Source organism: Erythrolamprus reginae, chromosome 1 (assembly GCF_031021105.1).
Source record: "Erythrolamprus reginae isolate rEryReg1 chromosome 1, rEryReg1.hap1, whole genome shotgun sequence".
NCBI lineage: Eukaryota > Metazoa > Chordata > Lepidosauria > Squamata > Dipsadidae > Erythrolamprus > Erythrolamprus reginae.
In genome coordinates, this window is record NC_091950.1 from 409,051,801 (window position 1) to 409,074,632 (window position 22,832).

Here is a 22,832-nt window from a genome sequence, read left to right on the forward strand (position 1 = left end):
TTGGATTTGCATGCCGCCCCTCTCCAAGGACTCGGGGCAGCTCACAACATAAATGAAGCTATGTGCCCAGCTCCAGCTGACCATCCCACCCTCCCATCCTCCTCCTCTTCTTTTGGAAAGTGGCAGGGAGACTAGCACAGACCCATCTTTTTTCAACATCTGATCGACACCCATTCGCCTAGCTACCCAGCCTGAGGAAGGGGGCTACCCAGGAAGGGGAGCACGGGAAACGCGAAGCAAAAAAAGAAGAGCCGGGGTGGCTCAGCAGGTAGAGTGCTGTACTGCAGGCTACTGAAGCTGACTATAGATCTGTAGGTCAGCGGTTCAAATCTCATCACCGGCTCAAGGTTGACTCAGCTTTCCACCCTTCCAAAGTGGGTAAAATGAGGACCCAGATTGTGGGGGCAATATGCTGGCTCTGTTTAAAAGTGCTATTGCTAACATGTTGTAAGCCGCCCTGAGTCTAAGGAGAAGGGCAGCATAAAAATCAATCAATCAAACAAACAAATAAATAAATGAACAAACAAACAAACAAACAAACAAATAAATAAATAAATAAATAAATAATCACCCTAGAGAGTGACACTGGGGAGGTTGTAAGTCGAGGACTTAACAGTTCACTTAAACAATTATGATTGTTCAAGCTACTCCCCCCTGGTCACATGACCATCAAGCCACACCCACAAAATAAGCCACACCCACAGTGTGGCAGTAAAAATCTTGGCTGCCCATTACTGCCTCCTTGGCTTAGGACCAGATTATTTATGGATGTTAGTGCCCCAAATAGCATGTAGAAAATAAATCAGATTCCAGTCCAATTCTCTCATCCAGAGTTTGATATATTAACAGAGCCATCATGTGGACTTAGAAACTTTGGCCTGCCAATGGGACCGTCTTCTGCCTCATATGTCCCAGCTGTTGGTCAGATCACACAGGGTCGGCCTTCTCCAGGTCCCATCAGCCAAGCAGTGGTGGCTGGTGGGGCCGCGGGGACGGGCCTTCTCTGTGGCAGCTCCAGTACTCAGGAATTAACTCCCCCCACCCTCCTGGCCTTTTGTAAGGCCTTAAAAATATGGCTTTGCCAGTAGGTCTGGGGGTGTTGAGTGACAACATCTGCTCCGGTCACTATTTATGAATGAATGATGGATGAGTGTTTTTATTCTTGGGGTTTTAAATTCTGTATTTCTGTTTTTAACCTTGTATGCCACCTTGAGTCTATCAGAAGAAGGGCAGCCTATACATTTACTTTATATAAAATTAATTACATTAATTAATTGATCCCAAATTATTCATTAATTGATTGATTGATTCCAAATTATTAATTAATTAATTAGGATTACCAAAATGGGCGGTAGCAATACAACTTTCACTTATATACTGTCCCATAGTGTTTCACAGCACTCTCTAAGCGGTTTACAGAATCAGCCTATTGCCCTCAACAATCTGGGTCTTCATTTTACCCACCTCAGAAAGATGGAAGATGGAGTCAACCGTGAGGGGTCAGAATTGAATTCCTGACTATAGGCAGAATTAGCTTCCGATACTGCATTCTAACCACTGCTCACTGTAGGTGGTCCTCAACTTTTGACTATAATTGAGCCCAAAGATGTATCAAAAGATTTAACTATGGACATAATTTCCAAGCAAGAACATGGAGAATTGGGATCAGTATTTTGATCTCCTTCAATGGAATAAGGAAAGCATTCCTTTTTTGAAATGGCATTTGTGCATCCCTTTCGAGAATGTTTCCAAGCAAGAAGCATCTCAGTTTATGGAGCTCTTTCCTGTTTGACATTCAGGAATGTCACAAGAAATTCTGCATTTGCATTTATATCTCCAAGGGGCTGTTTTGTTTTTTCTCTCTTTCCCCAAAGTTCAACTGCTATGTAGTTTCTACACATGAATAGAGTTTGTGCTCTTCTTTCTTTTTTCTTCTTTCTTTCTTTCTTTCTTTCTTTCTTTCTTTCTTTCTTTCTCTTTCTCTTTCTTTCTTTCTTTCTTTCTCTTTCTTTCTTTCTTTCTTTCTTTCTACTTACCATATATTATTTTATTTCATCGAGCATGTATTAGATAACAGATATAAATATAAACATAACTATGAATGCATAAAATGGATACAAATAAAAGGGAACATTAGGACAGAGATGGCAGGCACACTAGAGTGCTTATGCACGCCCCTCAAAGACCTCTTAGGAATGGGGTGAACTTCTACAGTAGACAGTCTACGGTTAAAGTTTTGGGAGGCTTGGAGAAAAAACCCACAGAGTCAGGTAGTGCATTTCAGGCATTGTCCAATTCTCTTCCTAAAAACCTCCAGTGTTGGAGCACCTACATTTCTGGAGGCAAGTCCTTCCACTGATTAATTGTTCTAACTATCAGGGAATTTCTCCTGGATTTCTCCTTAATTAGCTTCTATCCATTGCTTCTTATTTGGCCTAATGGTGCTTTGTAGAATAGGTTGACCTCCTCTTCTTTGGGCAGCCCCTTAGTTTTTGAAACAGTGCTATCACGTCACCCCCAGCCCTTCTCTTCACTAGACTAGCCATGTCCAGGTCCTGCAACCATTCTTCTTACATTTTAGCCTCCAGTCCCCAAATCTTCTTTGTTGCTCTTCTCTGCACTCTTTCTAAAATCTCAGCATCTTTTTAATATTGTGGTGGCTAAAACTGGATGCAGTATTCCAAGCGTGGTCTTACCCTTATAAAATAGTACTAACACTTCACGTGCTATTGATTTTATCCTTCTGTTAATGCAGCTTGGCTTTTTTATTTTAGCAACTTCAAGCATTTCCATCTGCTTTCTCTTTTCTGACTTATGTGCAAAACTCTGCTGTAGAAACTCCAAGAAGTTTGCCATTATTCCTACCTCAAATTTATTCCAATAGTTCCTGTTTTATTTTAATTTGTCACACCAGGATCCTTCAGAGTGACAGCTGGCTACTCTTTGGGGGATATAAATGGCAAGGATAGTTTAGCAGACACCACGATTGGCTCCAATAGAGGTTTTCCAGGCATCCTTTCAGTAGAGCCCCATGTAGCTTGCACAGTATCAGTTATGAAAATCTGCCCAGTCCAAGACCAGCGGGAGCACTGATGGATGACACGTAATTTGCAAAGAAGCACCTTCCTCCAAGAGCAGTGACAGTACAGAACCAAAAGTCTTTCCGGGCTGTCAACCAGCTCTTTTAATACCACACAATTCTTCTTCTTCTTCTGGTTCTTAATGAACAGAGCTTGGAAATAATGGAACACAGGTAGTCCTTCAATGTTGTGTTGTTGCGAAGAATTCAAAGATAGACGAAGATCACTGCAGAGTGAAAAAAGCCAAGGACTTTATTTTATTAGTAGAAAAGGCCATGAAGGCAAAAGACCCAAAAGAAGCAATTTATCCAAACTTATCCTAACTAATCCTAAAACTTATCCTAACTTATTTCACACAGCACCTTTTTATAATACTCTGTACTCTATGACCTAATCCAGCTAATACACATGCTCTGTTCTACATGATGTTGTCATTCATAAGCATGCCGATATATCATAGATAACGCTGCAGGTATATGATAGAAGTTTACAGGAAACCTCTGAGAAAGCTAGGTAAAAGAATGTGTTTAATGGTGCCAGCTAGTACTCCCATCTCTTCTCATGATCTCATACAATACTGTCTGTTCCTGAGAACATGTACTTTCCCTGAATTTTCCAGGCCTACCCAGAAATCTGTAATTGCAAAGCCTGAGCAAAACACATGCTAACTTAAGCTAACAGCATAATGTGAACAAAGCACTCATGTGCAGTTTCAGGTGGTATCTGGGCATGCCCATCCATATGACCCTTGACCTACACAAGGAATACTATACTTCAATTATGATCACTGATTGATTGAAAGTTACACTGTGGCACTGAAGAAAATGACTTACAACTAGTTCTTGCACCATTGCTCGATCCCGACAGTCATGCGATTAAAATTCAGGCACTGGGCAATCAGCATTTATTTATGATGCGGGCAGCATCCTTGTGTCATGCAATTGCCAACCTTCTTAGCCAGCTTCTGACAAGCAAAGTTAATGGGAGAACAGGATTTCCTTCACAACTGCATGTTTCATTTAACAACTGCAGTGGGATCACAGTCTCCCACTTCCTGGTATAACAAGCAGGAAGAGGGAGATTGTGATCCTGCTGTATAGAGCGCTGGTGAGACCACATTTGGAATACTGTGTTCAGTTCTGGAGACCTCACCCATAAAAAGATATTGACAAAATTGAATGGCTTAAACTTATGAGTAAAGAAAAAAAAAGACAAAATTGAATGGGTCCAAAGATGGGCTACAAAAATGATGAAAGATCTTAAGCATGGGTTGTATGGTTATTTTTAATGATAAGGGTTTTTAGACAGAGTTTTTAATTATTGGATTTGCCATATACTGTTCACTATTGTTGTGAGCCACCCCGAGTCTTCGGAGAGGGGCGGCATACAAATCTAATAAATTATTATTATTATTATTATTATTATTATTATTATTATTATTATTATTATTATTATTATCATCATCATCATCATCATCAGGAAGGACTTAAAGAACTCAATCTGTATAGTCTGGAGGACAGAAAGTAAAGGGGGGACATGATCGATACATTTAAATATGTTAAAGGGTTAAATAAGGTTCAGGAGGGAAGTGGGTTTAATAGGAAAGTGAACACAAGAACAAGGGGACACAATCTGAAGTTAGTTGGGGGGAAGATCAGATGCAGTGTGGGAAAATATTATTTTACGGAAAGCGTAGTAGATGCTTGGACAAACTTCCAGCAGATGTGGTTGGTAAATCCACAGTAACTGAATTTAAACATGCCTGGGGTAGACATATATCCATCCTAAGATAAGATACAGAAAACAGTATAAGAGCAGACTAGATGGACCATGAGGTCTTTTTCTGCCATCAATCTTCTATGTTTCTATGCAGTAATTTGCTTCACAAGTATGGCAAAAAAAAAAAAAAGAATGTTGTAAAATCGGGTATGGCTCAGTGGTGGGTTGCTACCGATTCACCCAGGTTTGGGTGAACCTGTAACAGGGGTGGTGGGATGCTCTGCCCAACTGCCCGAACATCATCTCATGATCTGCGCATGCACAGAAAGTTCTGCACAAGTACAGAAGCGCCCCGTGCATGTTCACAGTTCCAAACCAGTAGCAATTCTTGTCCCAGTTATTGTCATAAGTTGAGGAGCTGTAGCTGATGAACAAGACCAGTGTTTCTGAACCCCAACAAGTTTAAGACATATGGATTTCAACATGCTGGATGGAGAATTCTAGCTATTGAAATCCAGACCTCCGGAGTACCTCCGGAACTGCCTGCTACCGCACAAATCCCAGCGGCCGATAAGGTCCCACAGAGTTGGCCTTCTCCGGGTCCCGTTGACTAAACAATGTCATCTGGCGGGCCCCAGGGAAAGAGCCTTCTCTGTGGTGGCCCCGGCCCTCTGGAATCAACTCCCCCGGAGATTAGAACTGCTCCCACCCTCCTTGTCTTCCGTAAACTACTTAAGACCCACCTATACCGCCTGGCATGGGGGATTTGAGACACCTTTCCCCCAGGCTTATTATAATTTATGGTTGGTATGTATGTGCTGTTTGGTTTTTAATTATGATAGGGTTTTTAGTTTTTTTAATATTAGATTTGTGCCAGTATAATATCGTTTTTATCGTTGTTGTGAGCCGCCCCGAGTCTTCGGAGAGGGGCGGCATAGAAATCTAATAAATTATTATTATTATTATTATTATTATTATTATTATTATTATTATTATTATTAAAATCGCTGGGGTTCAGAAATGCTGAAGTACACTAATGACTTTTTTAAAAAACGTGCTTGCAAGCAAGGCTGGCAATTGCATAGCCCTGTTACACAGTTAGAACTGTACAAAATATTGTAAGCTTGAAATGCAACAAGCTCAAAATGATTAATTTTTAAAGAAAAAAAAACTCTAATAGACAGCCCAGTTTTGTCCTAAATTCAGGTGAGATTAAGTATTTTTTTTTTACAGATTTTACACATAAATATTGCAATGGTTGTTTCTAATGTTACAGTTGGGAACAAAGGAAGCTCTGAAAAAGTTCCAATTCTCTTTCTTGTCATCCTGGCGTCACAAAAATAGATGAGATGATAGTCCATGCTGGGCACTATCCGTCTAATTTAAAAGCAATTTAAAACTCTAAGAAATGGACTCAGTCTGGAAATATCTCTGTGTTCTCAAATAAGAACACACGTTTCAGGAATATTTAAATGTGTTGACTTTTAGCATTTAGAAAATTGCTTGAAATGGAGTGACAATCACCTAAAAAGTCATTGACTCCTACTAGAAAGGAGAAAAACTGTAAAGGGAAAGCAAACCATGGTTCCTTGAATCCCATTTAGGTCTTCATGAAGTAGCAATAGCATTTAGACTTATAGAAACATAGAAACATAGAAGTCTGATGGCAGAAAAAGACCTCATGGTCCATCTAGTCTGCCCTTATACTATTTTCTGTATTTTATCTTAGGATGGATATATGTTTATCCCAGGCATGTTTAAATTAAGTTACTGTGGATTTATCTACCACGTCCGCTGGAAGTTTATTCCAAGGATCTACTACTCTTTCAGTAAAATAATATTTTCTCCTGTTGCTTCTCATCTTTCCCCCAACTAACTTCAGATTGTGTCCCCTTGTTCTTGTGTTCACTTTCCTATTAAAAACACTTCCCTCCTGGACCCTTTAACATATTTAAATATTTCGATCATGTCCCCCCTTTTCCTTCTGTCCTCCAGACTATACAGATTGAGTTCATTAAATCTTTCCTGATACGTTTTATGCTTAAGACCTTCCACCATTCTTGTAGCCCATCTTTGGACCCGTTCAATTTTGTCAATATCTTATATACTGCTTATACTGTAGAGTCTGGAGGACAGAAGGGAAAGGGGGGAAATGATCAAACATTTAAATATGTTAAAGAGTTAAATAAGTTTCAGGAGGGAAGTGTTTTTAATAGGAAAGTGAATACAAGAACGAGGGGGCACAATCTGAGGTTAGTTGGGGGAAAGATTAGAAGCAACATGAGAAAATATTATTTTACTGAAAGAGTAGTAGATGCTTGGAACAAACTTTCCAGCAGACGTGGTTGGTAAATCCACAGTAACTGAATTAAAACATGCCTGGGATAAACATATATCCATCCTAAGATAAAATACAGGAAATAGTATAAGGGCAGAGTAGATGGACCATGAGGTCTTTTTCTGCCGTCAATCTTCTATGTTTCTATGTAGTTTTAAAGAAGATGTTGAATAACCATTTGTGTAGGGTTTTCTTTATAGGACCTGGAAGAGATGGAAGATATTCTCTCTGCTGACCATGCACAGCTTTCCAAAGGTCTTCGCAAATGCCCTCCCTTCTTATTTTTCAAGAGATTATGTTTTTTTTAAAAAAAAACCCTTATTTTTCCACCAGGCCTTTAGTTGCTAGTATCACATGGTTGCTTTTGCAGCTTCAAGACAGGTCAGTAAGAAGATGCATTAGAAGATCACCTCGAGGCTCGACTACTGCAATGCTCTCTACATGGGGCTTCCTTTGAAAAGTGTTCGGAAACTCCAGATCGTGCAGAATGCAGCTGCGAGAGCAATCATGGGCTTCCCCAAATATGCCCATGTTACTCCAACACTCCACAGTCTGCATTGGTTGCTGATCAGTTTCCGGTCACAATTCAAAGTGTTGGTTATGACCTATAAAGCCCTTCATGGCACCAGATCAGATTATCTCCGGGACCACCTTCTGCCGCACGAATCCCAGCAACCAGTTAGGTCCCACAGAGTGGGCCTTCTCCGGGTCCCGTCAACTAAACAATGCCATTTGGCAGGACCCAGGGAAAGAGCCTTCTCTGTGGCAGCCCTGGCCTTCTGGAACCAATTCCCCCCAGAGATTAGAATAGCCCCCACCCTCCTTGCCTTTCGTAAGCTCCTTAAAACCCACCTCTGCCATCAGGCATGTGGGAACTGAGATATTCTTTCCCCCTAGGCTTCTACAATTTATGCATGGTATGTTTGTATGTATGATTGGTTTTATAACAAGGGTTTTTAGCTGTTTTCAGTATTGGATTGTCACATGTTGTTTTTACCACTGTTGTTAGCTGCCCTGAGTTCACGGAGAGGGACGGCATACAAATCCAATAAGTAAGTAAGTAAGTAAGTAAGTAAGTAAGTAAGTAAGTAAGTAAGTAAGTAAGTAAGTAAGTAAATAATTTTTATAAATAAATAAATAAATAAACAAACAAACAAACAAACAAATAAATAAGGAATCTCCAACCTTGGTAACTTTAAGACGTGTGGACTTCAACTCCCAGAATTCCCTACCCACCATAATTGGCTGAGGAATTATGGAAGCTGAAGTCCACAGGTCAACTATGTATCTTCTCCTAGTATCAGATGGTTGCTTTTGCAGCTTAGGGACAGGTCAGTAAGAAGATGCATTAGAAGATGTTCTACAACGGGGGTCTCTAACCGTGGCAATGTGCAGACTTCAATTCCCAGAATTCCTCAGCCAACCCCTGTATTGGAAGACCTCCAAGATCCCTTCCAACTCTGTTATTCTGATATTTTATTTTTATTTATTTATTCATTTGTCTAATACACAAGTACATAGGAAGAAAATAGACATGTGATAATATAAAAAGGGTGAAAATGGGCTTAGAGGAGAGGAAATAAGACAGGAAGAGAATATATAAGATAGGTGAAAGAAAGGAAAGACAATTGGACAGGGGACGAAAGGCACACCAGTGCACGTATGTACGCCCCTTACTGGCCTCTTAGGAATCTGGAGAGGTCAATCGTGGAGAGTCTGAGGGAGAAGTGTTGGGGGTTAGGGGTTGACACAATTGAGTCCGGTAATGAGTTCCACGCTTCGATAACTGGATTGTTGAAATCATATTTTTTACAGTCAAGTTTGGCGCGGTTCGTATTGAGTTTGAATTTGTTAGGTGCTCTTGTGTTGTTGCGGTTGAAGCTAAAGTAGTCATTGACTGGTAGGACATTGCAGCATATGATCTTGTGGGCAATACTCAAATCATGTTTTAGACGCCGTAGTTCTAGGCTTTCTAGGCCTAGGATTGTAAGTTTATTTTCGTAGGATATTCTGTTTCGAGTGGAGGAGTGAAGGGCTCTTCTGGTGAAATATCTTTGTACATTTTCAAGGGTGTTGATGTGTGAGATGTGGTATGGTTTCCAGACAGATGAGCAGTAGTTTAAGATGGGTCTGGCAAAAGTTTTGTAGGCTCTTGTGAGTAGAGTGAGATTGCCTGAGCAGAAGCTGTGTAGGATCAGATTAACAATCCCAGAGGCTTTTTTTGGTGATATTGTTGCAGTGGGCTTTAGCACTTAGGTCATTCGATATTAGTATTCCAAGGTCTTTTACAGAATGTGGGTTAGCCGTGAGAGGTTGCTTATTCAGTTCGTATGTGCGGTTAGGATTATTTTTGCCAATGTGGAGGGTAGAGGTTCATTTAAGGAGTTGTGGATGGATGTGTCCTGCCTGCCTTTCCATCTTTTCCATTCAGAATCCAAAGAGCAGCACAACCTCACCACGTACACAATCTTTCCATGGATCTCTGATCGTTTGGGCTTTTCTGAATCGATCGAAATATTTCCCCATAAATTCATCAATCAACGGGATTAATTAAGATGGAGAATAGAGCGGGGGCTGGGAGGGTGTCTTAACCCAGTTCTAGAGGGCTGCCACAGAAGCCTCGCATCATACGTTTGAAATATCTCAGTTGAAAGGGAAATAAAATAATTTCTATACTGTTTGCTTATTCTGCGCTTGTAGCTGAATGCCCCAAAGAAATTATTTGTTATCCAGAGCTGGCTTGTATGGTTAGTTCCTCCCGCTCTCCGCCCCCAGTCACTCTTTTTAACAAAACAACTTTTCTTCTACTGCTTGATTTCTTGAATTAAAATTTGGGGCTGATGCTTGCTTCTTTCAACCCATCTGTCAAAGAAGCTCAAAGCTGTTTCCCGTTCCCTGATCTCTCTCTCTCTCTCCCTTCCTCCCTCCCACCTTCTTTTTTCCATTTATTTTCATTGCTAGATAGCAAGAAGCATCCTTCGCCCTCCCCACCCAGCCTCGCTGATCTTCTATTCATTTGTATCGTGTCTTTAAAAACAAACAAGACAGCAAATCAAGGCGGTTATTGATTTGCATAGAAGCTGTAAAACCGAAGTTATTCTGACAAATAGGCTGGTGGGGGTGGGTGCAGGTGGGGGTTGAGCCTAAATTTTCACCCATTTTAATTTGATTCCTGATCATAAATACCTGTCGATGAAATGAGAGATTAACAAGAATGTTCAATCTTGGAGCCATCCATCTTGAGCTGTAAATTGCATTCTGGTTTGCACGCCTACCTTGGCTTCAAGCAGTTAAAATCTGATCGCCGGCATGAACAAATATGAAAAATGTTGAAGAAAAGCAAAAAATAAAAAATAAAAATCCTTAGAGAAATGAATATCTGTGATTGAAAAGGTGGACATGGTGCCCAGGAGAATATGATCCAAGTTTCAATCGCACGGATATAGACCACCATTTTGAACTTGAGGATGTTCCTGCTTCTAAGGATTTTTTTTTCTTTTTTCTTTTGCATTCCTTCAGGATTTACATATTTCTTTTTAACTAGACACTGCAGAGATCCATGCTTAGAGGAGAAAACGTCCCAAGGTCAGGTTCAGTGGCGGGTTTTTGCCGGTTCTGTTGTGGTTAGCTCTGGCCCTGCTCCTGCCCCAAGGACTGTGGATGTGGGCGAGACATCCACATGCTGCAGGCCTGTTTTGCCCCCGGTGGAATCTGCTGATGAAGGCTCCTCTGACCAAGAAGACATGAGTGACAGGGAGGAGGAGAGTGTGGCAGACAGCACAGAAGGAGATCAATTATCTCGCTCCTCCTTGGATTCAGAACAAGAGTTAATGATACAGCCACGCATGCGGAGAGCGATGCATAGGCAACAACAACTGAGAGATTATTATCAAAGAAAATGAAGCCACCTGTGGTTGGGTGGGGCTGTGGTAATTAGTGAGGCTGCTATAAATAGCAGCCTGTGGGTTTGGCCATTGTGGAGGATTATCTGATCGTTGTGTTTCGTGACTGCTTTACTGACTTTGACCCTTTGTGTGCTGATTTTCCCCCACTTTGAAACTAAACCAGAGCAAAGTGTGTTACACTTTGTGAAAGAAGAAGGACTGTGAATTGCCTCACAGCTGCAAGCTAAGTATCACAGAACTGATAAGGGACTTGTACAAATTACCAGTTTGTTTGGAGATGAGTGCTCTTTGCTATACCAAAAGAGGGCTTGGTTTTTAAGTGAATTTTCATTATAAAGAACATTGTTTTGAATTTTCAAACGTGTGTGTGTCTGAAATTTGTACCTGTGAATTTTTGGGAGGAGTGCACCAGAGAGCCCGACAGAACAGGTTCATACTAGTTTTTTAGAACTGGTAGCGGATATTTGCTGCCACTCGCCAAACATGTAGCAATAACTGGTGTCGACGCTCCCAAACCACTCCTCCAGTTACATAGATTGCAAAAAGAAACCCTCTGCACATGTGCAAAGGCTTCTGTGCATGTACAGAAGGGTCATTTCCAAGGAATGCACTTCTGTCACAAGGCGAACCAGTAGGGAAGGTAAGTAGAAACCACCCCTGGTCAGGTTGAGGGGAAAAGGCTAATACAGTGATACCTTGTCTTACAAACTTAATTGGTTCTAGGACGAGGTTCGTAAGGTGAAAAGTTCGTAAGACGAAACAATGTTTCCCATAGGAATCAGTGGAAAAGTGATTAATGCGTGCAAGCCCAAAATTCACCCCTTTTGCCATCCGAAGCCCCCATTTTCGTGCTGGTGGGATTCCCCTGAGGCTCCCCTCCATGGGAAACCCTACCTCCGGACTTCCACATTTTTGCGATGCTGCAGGGGAATCCCAGCATCACAAAAATGGGTGCTTTACTGACAACGGAAGTCCGTAGGTGGGGTTTCCCAGCATGGGGAGCCTCAGCGAAATCGCAGCATCGCAAATGCCACGCACATCCAGGTTTTGTGGCTTCTGATGTTTTTTTCCCTGTGGGAAATGAGTCCAAATGGCTCTTTGAGGGTTTAAGTTTACTGACCTCTAGTATAGGGTCCCCTGCTCAAGCAGGCAGCACGATTCTGTTATTCTGTTCTATTCTATTCTGTTTTGTTCTGTTCTACCCTTCTCTACCCAGAAAGTAGCATGGAAGGATAAAACTGCCCTGACCATTATGAGTCAGTTATTCCCATTGGCCTCATTGGCCTATTCTCATTTAGATAATGTTCTGGGCTGGACAGGACTTTAGATTCCATTCTTTTGTGAGGGGAGGGAAGCGTTTTGCAGTATATAGAGTACACAATGCAGAACCTACCAAATCCTTATTAGAACACACATATCCAGGAATTCTGAGACTCCTAGAAATAAATCCATCTGTCTTCATGAGTCAACATGTCTCAAAAACTTAATCTGCAACATCTTATGGTATGTGAGGTGCTTGGGTTTTTAGGCCAGCTATGGACACATACAATTTGTTTCTTTCAATGCAGCTAATTCTCTCATGGAAAGTAGCACACATAGTGTTTATGTTCTTTTGGAGGGAGGAGTAAGAAAGCTCTGATTGGCAGTGCGATTTTTAAACTCATATAATTGAGTGATTGCTGTCTTCCACTTTCCTCGTGATGAGCTGCCAGGGAAATTTTGATTAATAAACAGAAACAAATCATATCAACATATTGCAAGTTAATATACAACAGCTTAATTTCCGTAATTCCTTTACAGGACACAACTGCACTCTGAATTATGCTGATTTTATAATGATAAGGTTTGGGGCCATTCTAAACCGATATTCTCTAGTTCTGACTTGCTATAACCCAGGGATGACGAACCTTTTTTTGCTCAAGTGCCAAAAGGGTGCGCACACACGTGTGTGTGTGTGTGTGCCCACAACCATAATGCAATGCCCTTCCCCCAGCACATGCGTGCACAATCCCCCCCCCCACTCCACACACATACTCCCGTGTGTGTACACAGGCCTCACTGAAGCCTCAGAACTTCTGGTAGGCCTGTTGGGCCATTTTTGTCTACCCCAGGCTGAAGGACGCTTTCCTAAAACCTGGGGAGGGCGAAAAATAGTCCAATGGGCCTACTGGAAGTTCATTTCTGAACTTCCGTTAGCCCTCTTGGGCTCGTTTTTTACCATCCACAGGCTCTTGAGGCTTTCCTGAAACCCGGGGAGGGTGAAAAATGGCCCAACGGGCCTACTGGAAGTTCATTTCCAAACTTCCTGTAGGCCCATTGGGCTCATTTTCCACCCTCCACGGGTTCTTAGGGCTTTCCTGAAGCCTGGGGAGTGCAAAAAATGGCCCAACAGGCCTACTGGAAGTTCATTTCCAAACTTCCTGTGGGCCCATTGGACTTGTCTTTTGCCATCCACAGGATCTCAAGGCTTTCCTGAAGCCTGGGTTGGGTGAAAACAGCCTCCTCCACCCTCTGAAAGACCAAAAATCAGCTGGCCAACATGTGGGCTGGAGCTGACATAAGGCAATGGCTTGTGTGCCCTAAGAAATGGCTCTGCATGCCAGAGGTTCACCATCACAGCTATAGGCCATTCCAAACCTGGGCAAGGGGCAGCCCGGGGGCCAGGCTTTAAGCCTTTAAAAGCCTTTTAAAAAAGGGAGTGAGAGAATATAATTAACTTTCTCTCACTGTGAGCGCACAGACCTCGACCAAAACCATAATGAAGGAAGATAGATGTTCAGTATTAATTTCCAGCAAAAGTGATCAAATGGAGTTAGCAGTGCGCCAACTATATTTCTGGGCTTCTTGTCTTTCGCAGAATTTTCCAGCTGGTGTCAATTTAATATTAATTAAGATTAATTGCATTTCTCTAGGGCACAAAGAAGGACTCCTCTATAAAAGATGTAGAATTGAAAAACGATAAGGCAAGCTTGTCCCTGCTATCTCTTGGCAAAGGTAGCAGTCTACATAACCCTGCTGTTCTGTTCGAAAAAACTCCCTAATGTTATGTTCCCGGGTCTATTTGACCCGTACTGCAAATTGATCATTTTAGGTACTTATATTTGGTCTTTTTGAAAGCTTTTTTCACCTGGAAACAAGTTTGAACATTTCTGCACACAATGGAATGAAAATTGAACTGAAAAAATTAATCCTTATTGGTTTATTTTGCACATAAATGTGCCTCCCCCCCGTTTTTGTGAAAGTTTTTTCAATTTATGGATAGTTTTGCTTGCAAAATCCATTCTATTTTACTAAAGTTGGTGTGGGATTGGTAGCTTGTACCTTTCTGAACATAATGATATGAAAATTGAACTGAAAAAAAATGATCCTTATTGGTTTATTTTGCTCATAAATGGGCCCCCATGCTTATACTCAAATAGGCTTATACTCGAGTAGGCTTATACTCGAGTATAAAATGATATGGTCTTATATTCAAAAATAAACCAATAAGAATCATTTTTTTTCAGTTCATTTCTATTTTTCTTATGTTTAGGATTGTTCAATTTAGTATATCAAAACTTTTGAGTTTATTGATAATTTTGCCTGCAAAATGCATTCTATTTTACTATTCTATTTTGGTGTGGGATTGGTAGCTTGAACCTTTCTGAACATAATGATATGAAAATTAAACTGAAAAAATGATCCTTATTGGTTTATTTTGCTCATAAATGGGCCCCCATGCTTATACTCAAATAGGCTTATACTCGAGTAGGCTTATACTTGAGTATAAAACAATAAACCAATAAGAGTCATTTTTTTCAGTTCATTTATATTTTTCTTATGTTCAGGATTATTCAATTTAGTATATCAAACCTTTTGGGGGAAAATTCCTTAGGGATTTGTAGCCTTAAAAAATATAAATTGACACGAAATTCAAAAAGGATGGGGGGAGGGGCTTTTTGATCAAAATAAAAATATAAGTCTCAATTTTTCCAGTTCAATTTTCATATAATTATGTTCATAAATGTTCAAACTAGTTTTCCAGTGGAAAAAGTTTTCAAAAAGACCAAATTCAAGTACCTAAAAAAAATCATTTTGATCCGGGTCTATATGACCCGAACAGAGTAAACGTGACTTTTTTTTTGCCAAGAAAAAAATTTTTCCCCACCCCCACAAATATTTTTTTGATGATCAGCATTGTTAAATTGAATAAATGAATGCCTAAGATTTTAAAGAATATTTCGGATTTGGAGCATAAAAAAATAAAAAGTGAAAATGGTTGCAAGCAGCCAAGGGGGGGGGGGGAGGCCTTATTTCTGATGTTAAAAAAACAGTAAGAATCATTTTTTTCAGTTCCTTTATATTTTTCTTATATTCAGAAATGTTCAAGCTACCAATCCCACACCAACTCCAGTAAAATAGAATGCATTTTGCAAGCAAAACTATCCATAAATTGAAAAAACTTTCACAAAAATGGGGGGGGAGGCACATTTATGTGCAAAATAAACCAATAAGGATTAATTTTGTCAGTTCAATTTTCATTCCATTGTGTGCAGAAATGTTCAAACTTGTTTCCAGATGAAAAAAGCTTTCAAAAAGACCAAATATAAGTATCTAAAATGATCAATTTGCAGTCCGGGTCAAATAGACCTGGGAACATAACATTAGGGAGTTTTTTTGCCCAGCAAAAACTAAGCCCCCCACCCCCCCAAAAAAAAATTCTCATAGAGAGAACCCCTGAAATGATGAAAATTCATGAAATTTCAAGTTTCAATATGCAGGGAAAATGTTTTACAGGGGACTCAAACTTGGTTTCGGGTCACATACGACCCGAACAGAACAGCAGCAGAATATTTATACAATACTGCCTATGTCCCCCAAATCCCGTACATTATATTTAAATCTTTACAAGAGTTTTGAAAGTTAGATGATAGATTCAATTAGGCATGAGTTTCTCATTTAGCTGATAGGTTCTTGGAGTTGTGGTCCACAGATCATAAATTTGCCAAGTTTGAGAAACATTGATCCAAACTTTACCCTGCTTAGAAACATAACTTAGAAATTGCTGAGACAAAGTTCAGAAAGGTTGCAATAGCACTTAGACATATACCATTTACAGTGCTTAACAGCCCTCTCAAAAGTACCATATTTTTCAGAGTATAAGACGCACTGGAATATAAGACGCACCTTAGTTTTGGGGGAGGAAAATAGGGAAAAGAATCTGCTTACCAGGTATTCATCTGGCTAGCGTCCTTAGCCAGCACATTATTTTATCCTCCGGTTAGGGTTTTAAAAATACTTTATTTGGAGAGAGTAAAAATGAAAGAGCTTGAAAGAGCTGGGAACATCATTAGCATCTGGAAAGAAACGTTCATAGCAAGTAGAGCAGTGGGAAAAAATCCTGCAAAGATTTAGGGCTTGGAAAACAATCTTTACAGAGAGTAATAATGAAAGAGCTTTCAAGTCAGTAAGAGCTGGGAACATTGTTGGTACCTGGTTAGGGCTGGAAATAAACATTCGGAGCAAGTAAAACAATGGGGAAAAAACCCCGCAAAGACTTAGGGCTTGGAAAACATTATTTGCAGAGGGTAACAATGAAAGAGCTTGCAAGTGGGTAAGAGCTGGGAACATAATTAGCACCTGGTTAGGGCTGGAAAGAAACTTATTCGGAGCAAGTTAGAGGAATGAAAAAAATCCTGCAAAGACATAAGGGCTTGGGAAACATTCTTCCCAGAGAGAAACAATGAAAGAGCCTGCAAGGTAAGATCTGGGAAGATTGTTAACAGCTAGTTAGGGCTGGAGGGAGGTGGGGGAAGCTACATTCATAGTATAAGACCCATCCAAATTATCAGTCTCTTTTAGGGAGGAAAAAGGCATGTCTTATACTCCGAAAAATACGGTAGCTTACAGAGTCAGCATATTGCCCCTGCCCCAACAAACTGGGTCCTTATTTTATTGACCTTAAAATGATGGAAGTCTGCAGCTGGTCTGGTTCTTGAGAACAGGATTTTTCATCCATCTGTGTTAAGCTCTGTATTTCAGAAAATGTAATTCTTTTTTAAACATGATTAGTCGTTCTTGTATCTTTAATATTTGTACTTTAAAGACTTTTCCAGCAATTTTCTTCCTGGGAGGCATGCCTGAAATTCATCCCACATCTTAAATTGATTTGTTATTATTATTTTTTTAAAAAAAAAAACATGATTTGGGTACTATGTTCTATGGTTGTGGAATTCTCCATCCTTCCATTCGCCTTTAATTAACTCAACTTGCAAAATTCCTCATGGTAAGAAACATTGCCTTAACTCTCAATGTCTTTTGTTACAAATTGATTGTCCAAAAAGTGAACCACTAATACTCCAGTGTGCCACTCCCAAGAGCCCACAATTGGCATATTCAAAGGTTGAAAGAAGCATTGAATTTTAATTCAGCAGTATCTGCCAATAAGGTTTCCCATCCCTGGCTTAAGGCTGTGCTAGATTTCTATTGTATGGAATTATGCAATTATTTAAAAAAAAGGGAGATAATTGTACCATATATTCCTTTCAATATGTAGAAGATTCTTCTTGAGTTCCATTCCTTGGAATGATGTTTATCCACTGTTTTTCAGTGAAAGGACAATCAAGCTTTCTGTCTCTGCCTCTTAATCACAGACATACTATACACTATTACAGACATGAGGTCATAAGGTTCCACTCTAGCTCCTGGCCATAATCCAGGTAATTGCAATGCAATATTGTGACAAGTAGTTCTGGATCCATTGCTTCCAAAAGATGCAGAAGACCATTGGAATTTGTTCTTGCCATATAAATTATTGCACAGTGTAGATTGTACCTGGTCATCAATTTCATTGGAGTTTCATGATCACTAATGTCAGAATCAGCTATGGTAGTGGGTTCCTCGTTGTCCATTACAAAAATGTTGTCACAATCCAATTCCTCTTCACTTAGATCACTCACGCCTTCTTCATACCAAAAAGAGCGTGATTTGGATTACCAAATCACACTCTTTTTGGTGGACAACATGGCCCCGACATTATAAAAAACATATATGTTAACAAAGACCTGTGGTCAAAATGACTACAACTCAAATTCAAACACCTCTATAGAAAACCCCAATTGTTTTCCATACACTGTCTGGGTTTAATCCTACTGATACACATGCATAAATACCAACAAATCAACTCTGATCTATCTTTATCTCCGACATTCACCACACACCACAAACAACAAGTTGCTAAACACCAACGCCTGCTATTCTGCAGATACTACCCTTCCCCGTCCACTACCCATCCCTTCCCCCACCCAAATCCCACCTCTTCACATATCTATTAATACCTATAATATTTTACTAATCCCACCTTGAAATCATTATATGTATTAGATTAATAATAATAATAATAATAATAATAATAATAATAATTTATTAGATTTGTATGCCGCCCCTTTCCGAAGACTCGGGGCGGCTCACAACAATAATAAAAACAATGTTACAATGGAACAAATCTATTATTAAAAGAGAAAAAATATAAAACCCCTTCATTTAAAATCAAACAACACATACATACCAAATATAAAATATAAAAGCCTGGGGGAGGTGTCTCAGTTCCCCCATGCCTGGCGATATAGGTGGGTCTTGAGTAATTTATGAAAGACAAGGAGGGTGGGGGCAGTTCTGATCTCCAGAGAGAGTTGATTCCAGAGGGCCGGTTTAAAACAGTTTAAAACTTTGAATGCAATACAGTGGTACCTCGAGATACGAGTTTAATTCGTTCCGGACCTGGGCTCTTAAGTCGAGCAGCTCTTATCTCGAACGACTTTTCCCCATAGGAATTAATGTAAGTAATTTTAATTGGTTCCAGCCCTCAAAAAACTCACAAAGTTAGTCTAAATTATGCAGAAAGACATGTTTTTAATGAAGAAATGTACATGTACATATAAATGAATAATGAAGTTTCTTTCACTTAACTTGTAAACTTTCTTAAACTTTTAAATTTACATATGTTCAACTTCTCTGCCACCCAATCCTGTAGGACAGAGGTCCCCAACCCTTTTTGCACCAGGGACCGGCTTTAAGCGATCAAGAGAGGAATGGGTGAATGAATGGACAGAGGGTGGGAAGGAAGGAAGGAAAGAGGGAAGGGACAGGAACAGAGGAAGGAAGCAAGGAAACTTATGAAAGGGGGAGAGTAAGAGAGGAATGAGTGAAGGGAGGGAGGGAGGGAAGAAGGTGGGAAGGAGAAAGAAAAGAAGAAATAGAGGAAGGGAAGGTAAAAGAGAGAAAGAAAAAGAGCAAGAAAGAAAGAAAGAAAGAAAGAAAGAAAGAAAGGGGGAAGGGACAGGAACAGAGGAAGGAAGCAAGGAAACTTATGAAAGGGGAGAGTAAGAGAGGAATGAGTGAAGGGAGGGAGGGAGGGAAGAAGGTGGGAAGGAGAAAGAAAAGAAGAAATAGAGGAAGGGAAGGTAAAAGAGAGAAAGAAAAAGAGCAAGAAAGAAAGAAAGAAAGAAAGGGGGAAGGGACAGGAACAGAGGAAGGAAGCAAGGAAACTTATGAAAGGGGAGAGTAAGAGAGGAATGAGTGAAGGGAGGGAGGGAGGGAAGAAGGTGGGAAGGAGAAAGAAAAGAAGAAATAGAGGAAGGGAAGGTAAAAGAGAGAAAGAAAAAGAGCAAGAAAGAAAGAAAGAAAGAAAGAAAGAAAGAAAGAAAGAAAGAAAGGGGGAAGGGACAGGAAAAGAGGAAGGAAGCAAGGAAACTTATGAAAGGGGAGAGTAAGAGAGGAATGAGTGAAGGGAGGGAGGGAGGGAAGAAGGTGGGAAGGAGAAAGAAAAGAAGAAATAGAGGAAGGGAAGGTAAAAGAGAGAAAGAAAAAGAGCAAGAAAGAAAGAAAGAAAGAAAGAAAGAAAGAAAGAAAGGCAACTTCAAAGAAAGGCTCACTGAGCATCTCTCACTCTCTCTCTCTTTCTATCCCTCTCTTTCTCTCTCCTCCCCCCCTCTCTCTTTCTCTCCCCCTCATGGACTCCCGGATCGCTCGCTTCTCCGGCCAGCAAGCCGGCTGCCCGGAAAAGCATCGCGCCTTTTCAATGCCCTTCCCTGTGCTTCGGAAGCCGCCGAACGCCGTCAGAGGAGCGCGTCAGCGGCTTCCGAAGCACAGGGAAGGGCTTAATCTGCCGCCTTTTCCCTTCCCCGTGGGAGCAAACATGCTTTGCACCTTCCTAACTCCCTCCCCCCCAGCCAAACCCCCAAAGCATGTTTGCTGCCACACGATTTAGCCAGGACAGGAGCGAAGTAACGTGGAGGATTGGGGAGCTGAAACCGGGCGGTTTCAGCTTTCCAATCCTTCACGTTACTTCGCCGCTAACTCCTGAGGCGCGGAAGTTCGCCTTTGGCGTTTAGCTTCAGAAGCGGCGCGGCTGTTTTAAAAGGTTGCTGCCGGCCTGGGGGGCTTTCCAGAACCCCCCCAACCCCCAACCCGGGTTCGGTGGGGGGCTAGGAAGCCCCCCCAGGCCGGCAGCGACCTTTTAAAACAGCCGCGCCGCTTCCGAGCTAACTCCTGAGGCGCGGAAGTTCGCCTTTGGCGTTTGGCTTCAGAAGCGGCGCGGCTGTTTTAAAACGTCGCTGCCGGCCTGGGGGGCTTCCTAGCCCCCCACCGAACCTGGGTTGGGGGTTGGGGGGGTTCTGGAAAGCCCCCCAGGCCGGCAGCGACCTTTTAAAACAGTCGCGCCGCTTCTGAAGCCAAACGCCAAAGGCGAACTTCCACGCCTCAGGAGTTAGCTCGGAAGCGGTGCGGCTGTTTTAAAAGGTCGCTGCCGGCCTGGGGGGCTTCCTATCTCCCTGATAGCCCACTCAGAATGTGAAATTCAAAACAGCGTTCGGATCCCCCCACCCCCAGCAGAAGCCAAGGACCCCCAGAGTGGGGCGGCAGGGGAGGCGACCGCCTCTCCACTCACCAAGTGCCGGGATACGAGCCGAGAAGAGCCGGGCTGGCTTACTTTCCTTCCTTTCCGCGCTGATGCAGAGCCACTCGAACAAAGCGTCATGCCCCCCTGACGCTTTTGGCGGCAAAAGAGCCCAGCGTCGCTTCGGAAGCCGCCGAAAGCATCAGAGGGGCGTGACGCTTTGTTCGAGTGGCTTTGCATCAGTGCGGGAAGGAAGGAAAGTAAGCCAACCCAGCTCTTCTCAGCTCGTATCGCGGATTTGAGCTCGGGAGACGAACAAAAATGTCTCTCCCCTCCCAGCTCTTATCTCGAGTAGCTCGTAAGTAGAGCAGCTCGTATGTCGGGGTTCCACTGTACAGCTATTTATAGTCCACTACTTTGACCAATGGACCACCATGGTTGATGACACAGGAGCCTGTCGTACTGTAGGCATGGATTGCAAGAATGCTAGTCACTCACCACACATACCCATCACTCTTTGTAAGGCTGAATCCCCTGGTTATCCTTTATCATCTTTCTCTGGACCTTCTCCATGGTTTTATTTATTTATTTTATTTATTTATTTATTTTATCCAATACATAATACACATTGAAGAGAAAGATATGTAATAATATAAGTAAAGAAGAGAATAGAAGAAAAGATATAAATGTATAGGTGAACATATTTGAAAGGAAGAAAAGATAAATGAGATAAGGAGAGACAACTGGACAGGGGACGGAAGGCACACTGGTGCACTTATGCACACCCCTTACTGACCTCTAAGGAACCTGGATAGGTCAATCGTGGATAGTCTAAGGGAAAAATGTTTGGGGTTAGGGGTTGACACTACTGAGTCAGGTAATGAGTTCCACGCTTCGACAACTCGGTTGCTAATGTCAAATTTTTTACAGTCAAATTTGGAGTGGTTCATATTAAGTTTGAATCTGTTGTGTGCTCTTGTGTTGTTGTGATTGAAGCTGAAATAGTCATTGACAGGTAGAACATTGCAGCATATGATCTTGTGGGCAATACTTAGATCGTGTTTTAGGCGACGTAGTTCCAAGCTTTCTAGACCTAGGATTGATAGTCTGCTTTCGTAGGCTATTCTGTTTCGAGTGGAGGAGTGAAGGGCTCCTCTGGTGAAGTATCTTTGGACATTTTCAAGGGTGTTGATGTCCGAGATGTGGTATGGGTTCCAGACAGATGAACTGTATTCAAGGATGGGTCTGGCAAAAGTTTTGTAGGCTCTGGTGAGTAGCGTGAGATTGCCAGAGCAGAAGCTGCGTAGGATCAGGTTAACAACTCTTGAAGCCTTCTTGGCTATATTGTTGCAGTGGGCTTTGGCACTTAGATAATTTGATATTAGTATTCCAAGGTCTTTTACTGAGCGGGGGTTGGCTGTGAGATTTTGTTTATTCAGTTTATATATGAGGTTCGGATTCTTTTTGTTTCTCTGAACCTTTGCCCAGAGCTTTGCGTAGTACTTGAAATGGAGTTTCACCAGAGCAAAACCTCATGAAAGATCATAATAATCCATATTATCTTTCACTGCCAGACCATGTTTGGTTCTGCAGTAGATAACATTCTCCTCTCTAAACCTGGCTCTTTCTTTCTCTCTCTTCCTTCCCTAGCTTGCTCGCTACACCAAAGAAGGATTCCTGCATTTAGGAGCTCTTGGGACCACAGTCCTGCTCCCAGATACCCGCTGCTTGGTGGATAACGTGAAGAGTAAGCTCCCTCAGCTACTCGACTGCGAGAAAGTCAAGAGCAGCCTCCATAAGCGTTGGAATTTCATACAGGTTTATGCTTTTTTTGCAAGTATTTTCATATGAATTGTTTGTGATAAGCCTTTTATTTCTTTTTTTTCCCCAGCAACAGTCCATGTTCAAAATCACCT

At 41.4% G+C, this 22,832-nt stretch overlaps 1 protein-coding gene across 1 annotated transcript in view; it reads left to right on the plus strand.

Moving 5' to 3' along the window:
- GALNT17 (polypeptide N-acetylgalactosaminyltransferase 17) overlaps positions 1-22,832 on the plus strand; it is a 425,502-nt gene that overhangs the window by 396,975 nt on the left and 5,695 nt on the right. Inside the window, exon 10 of the mRNA XM_070730672.1 lies at positions 22,567-22,734. Coding sequence (XP_070586773.1) covers positions 22,567-22,734 — 168 coding nt within the window. The remainder of the gene's footprint in view (positions 1-22,566; positions 22,735-22,832) is intronic.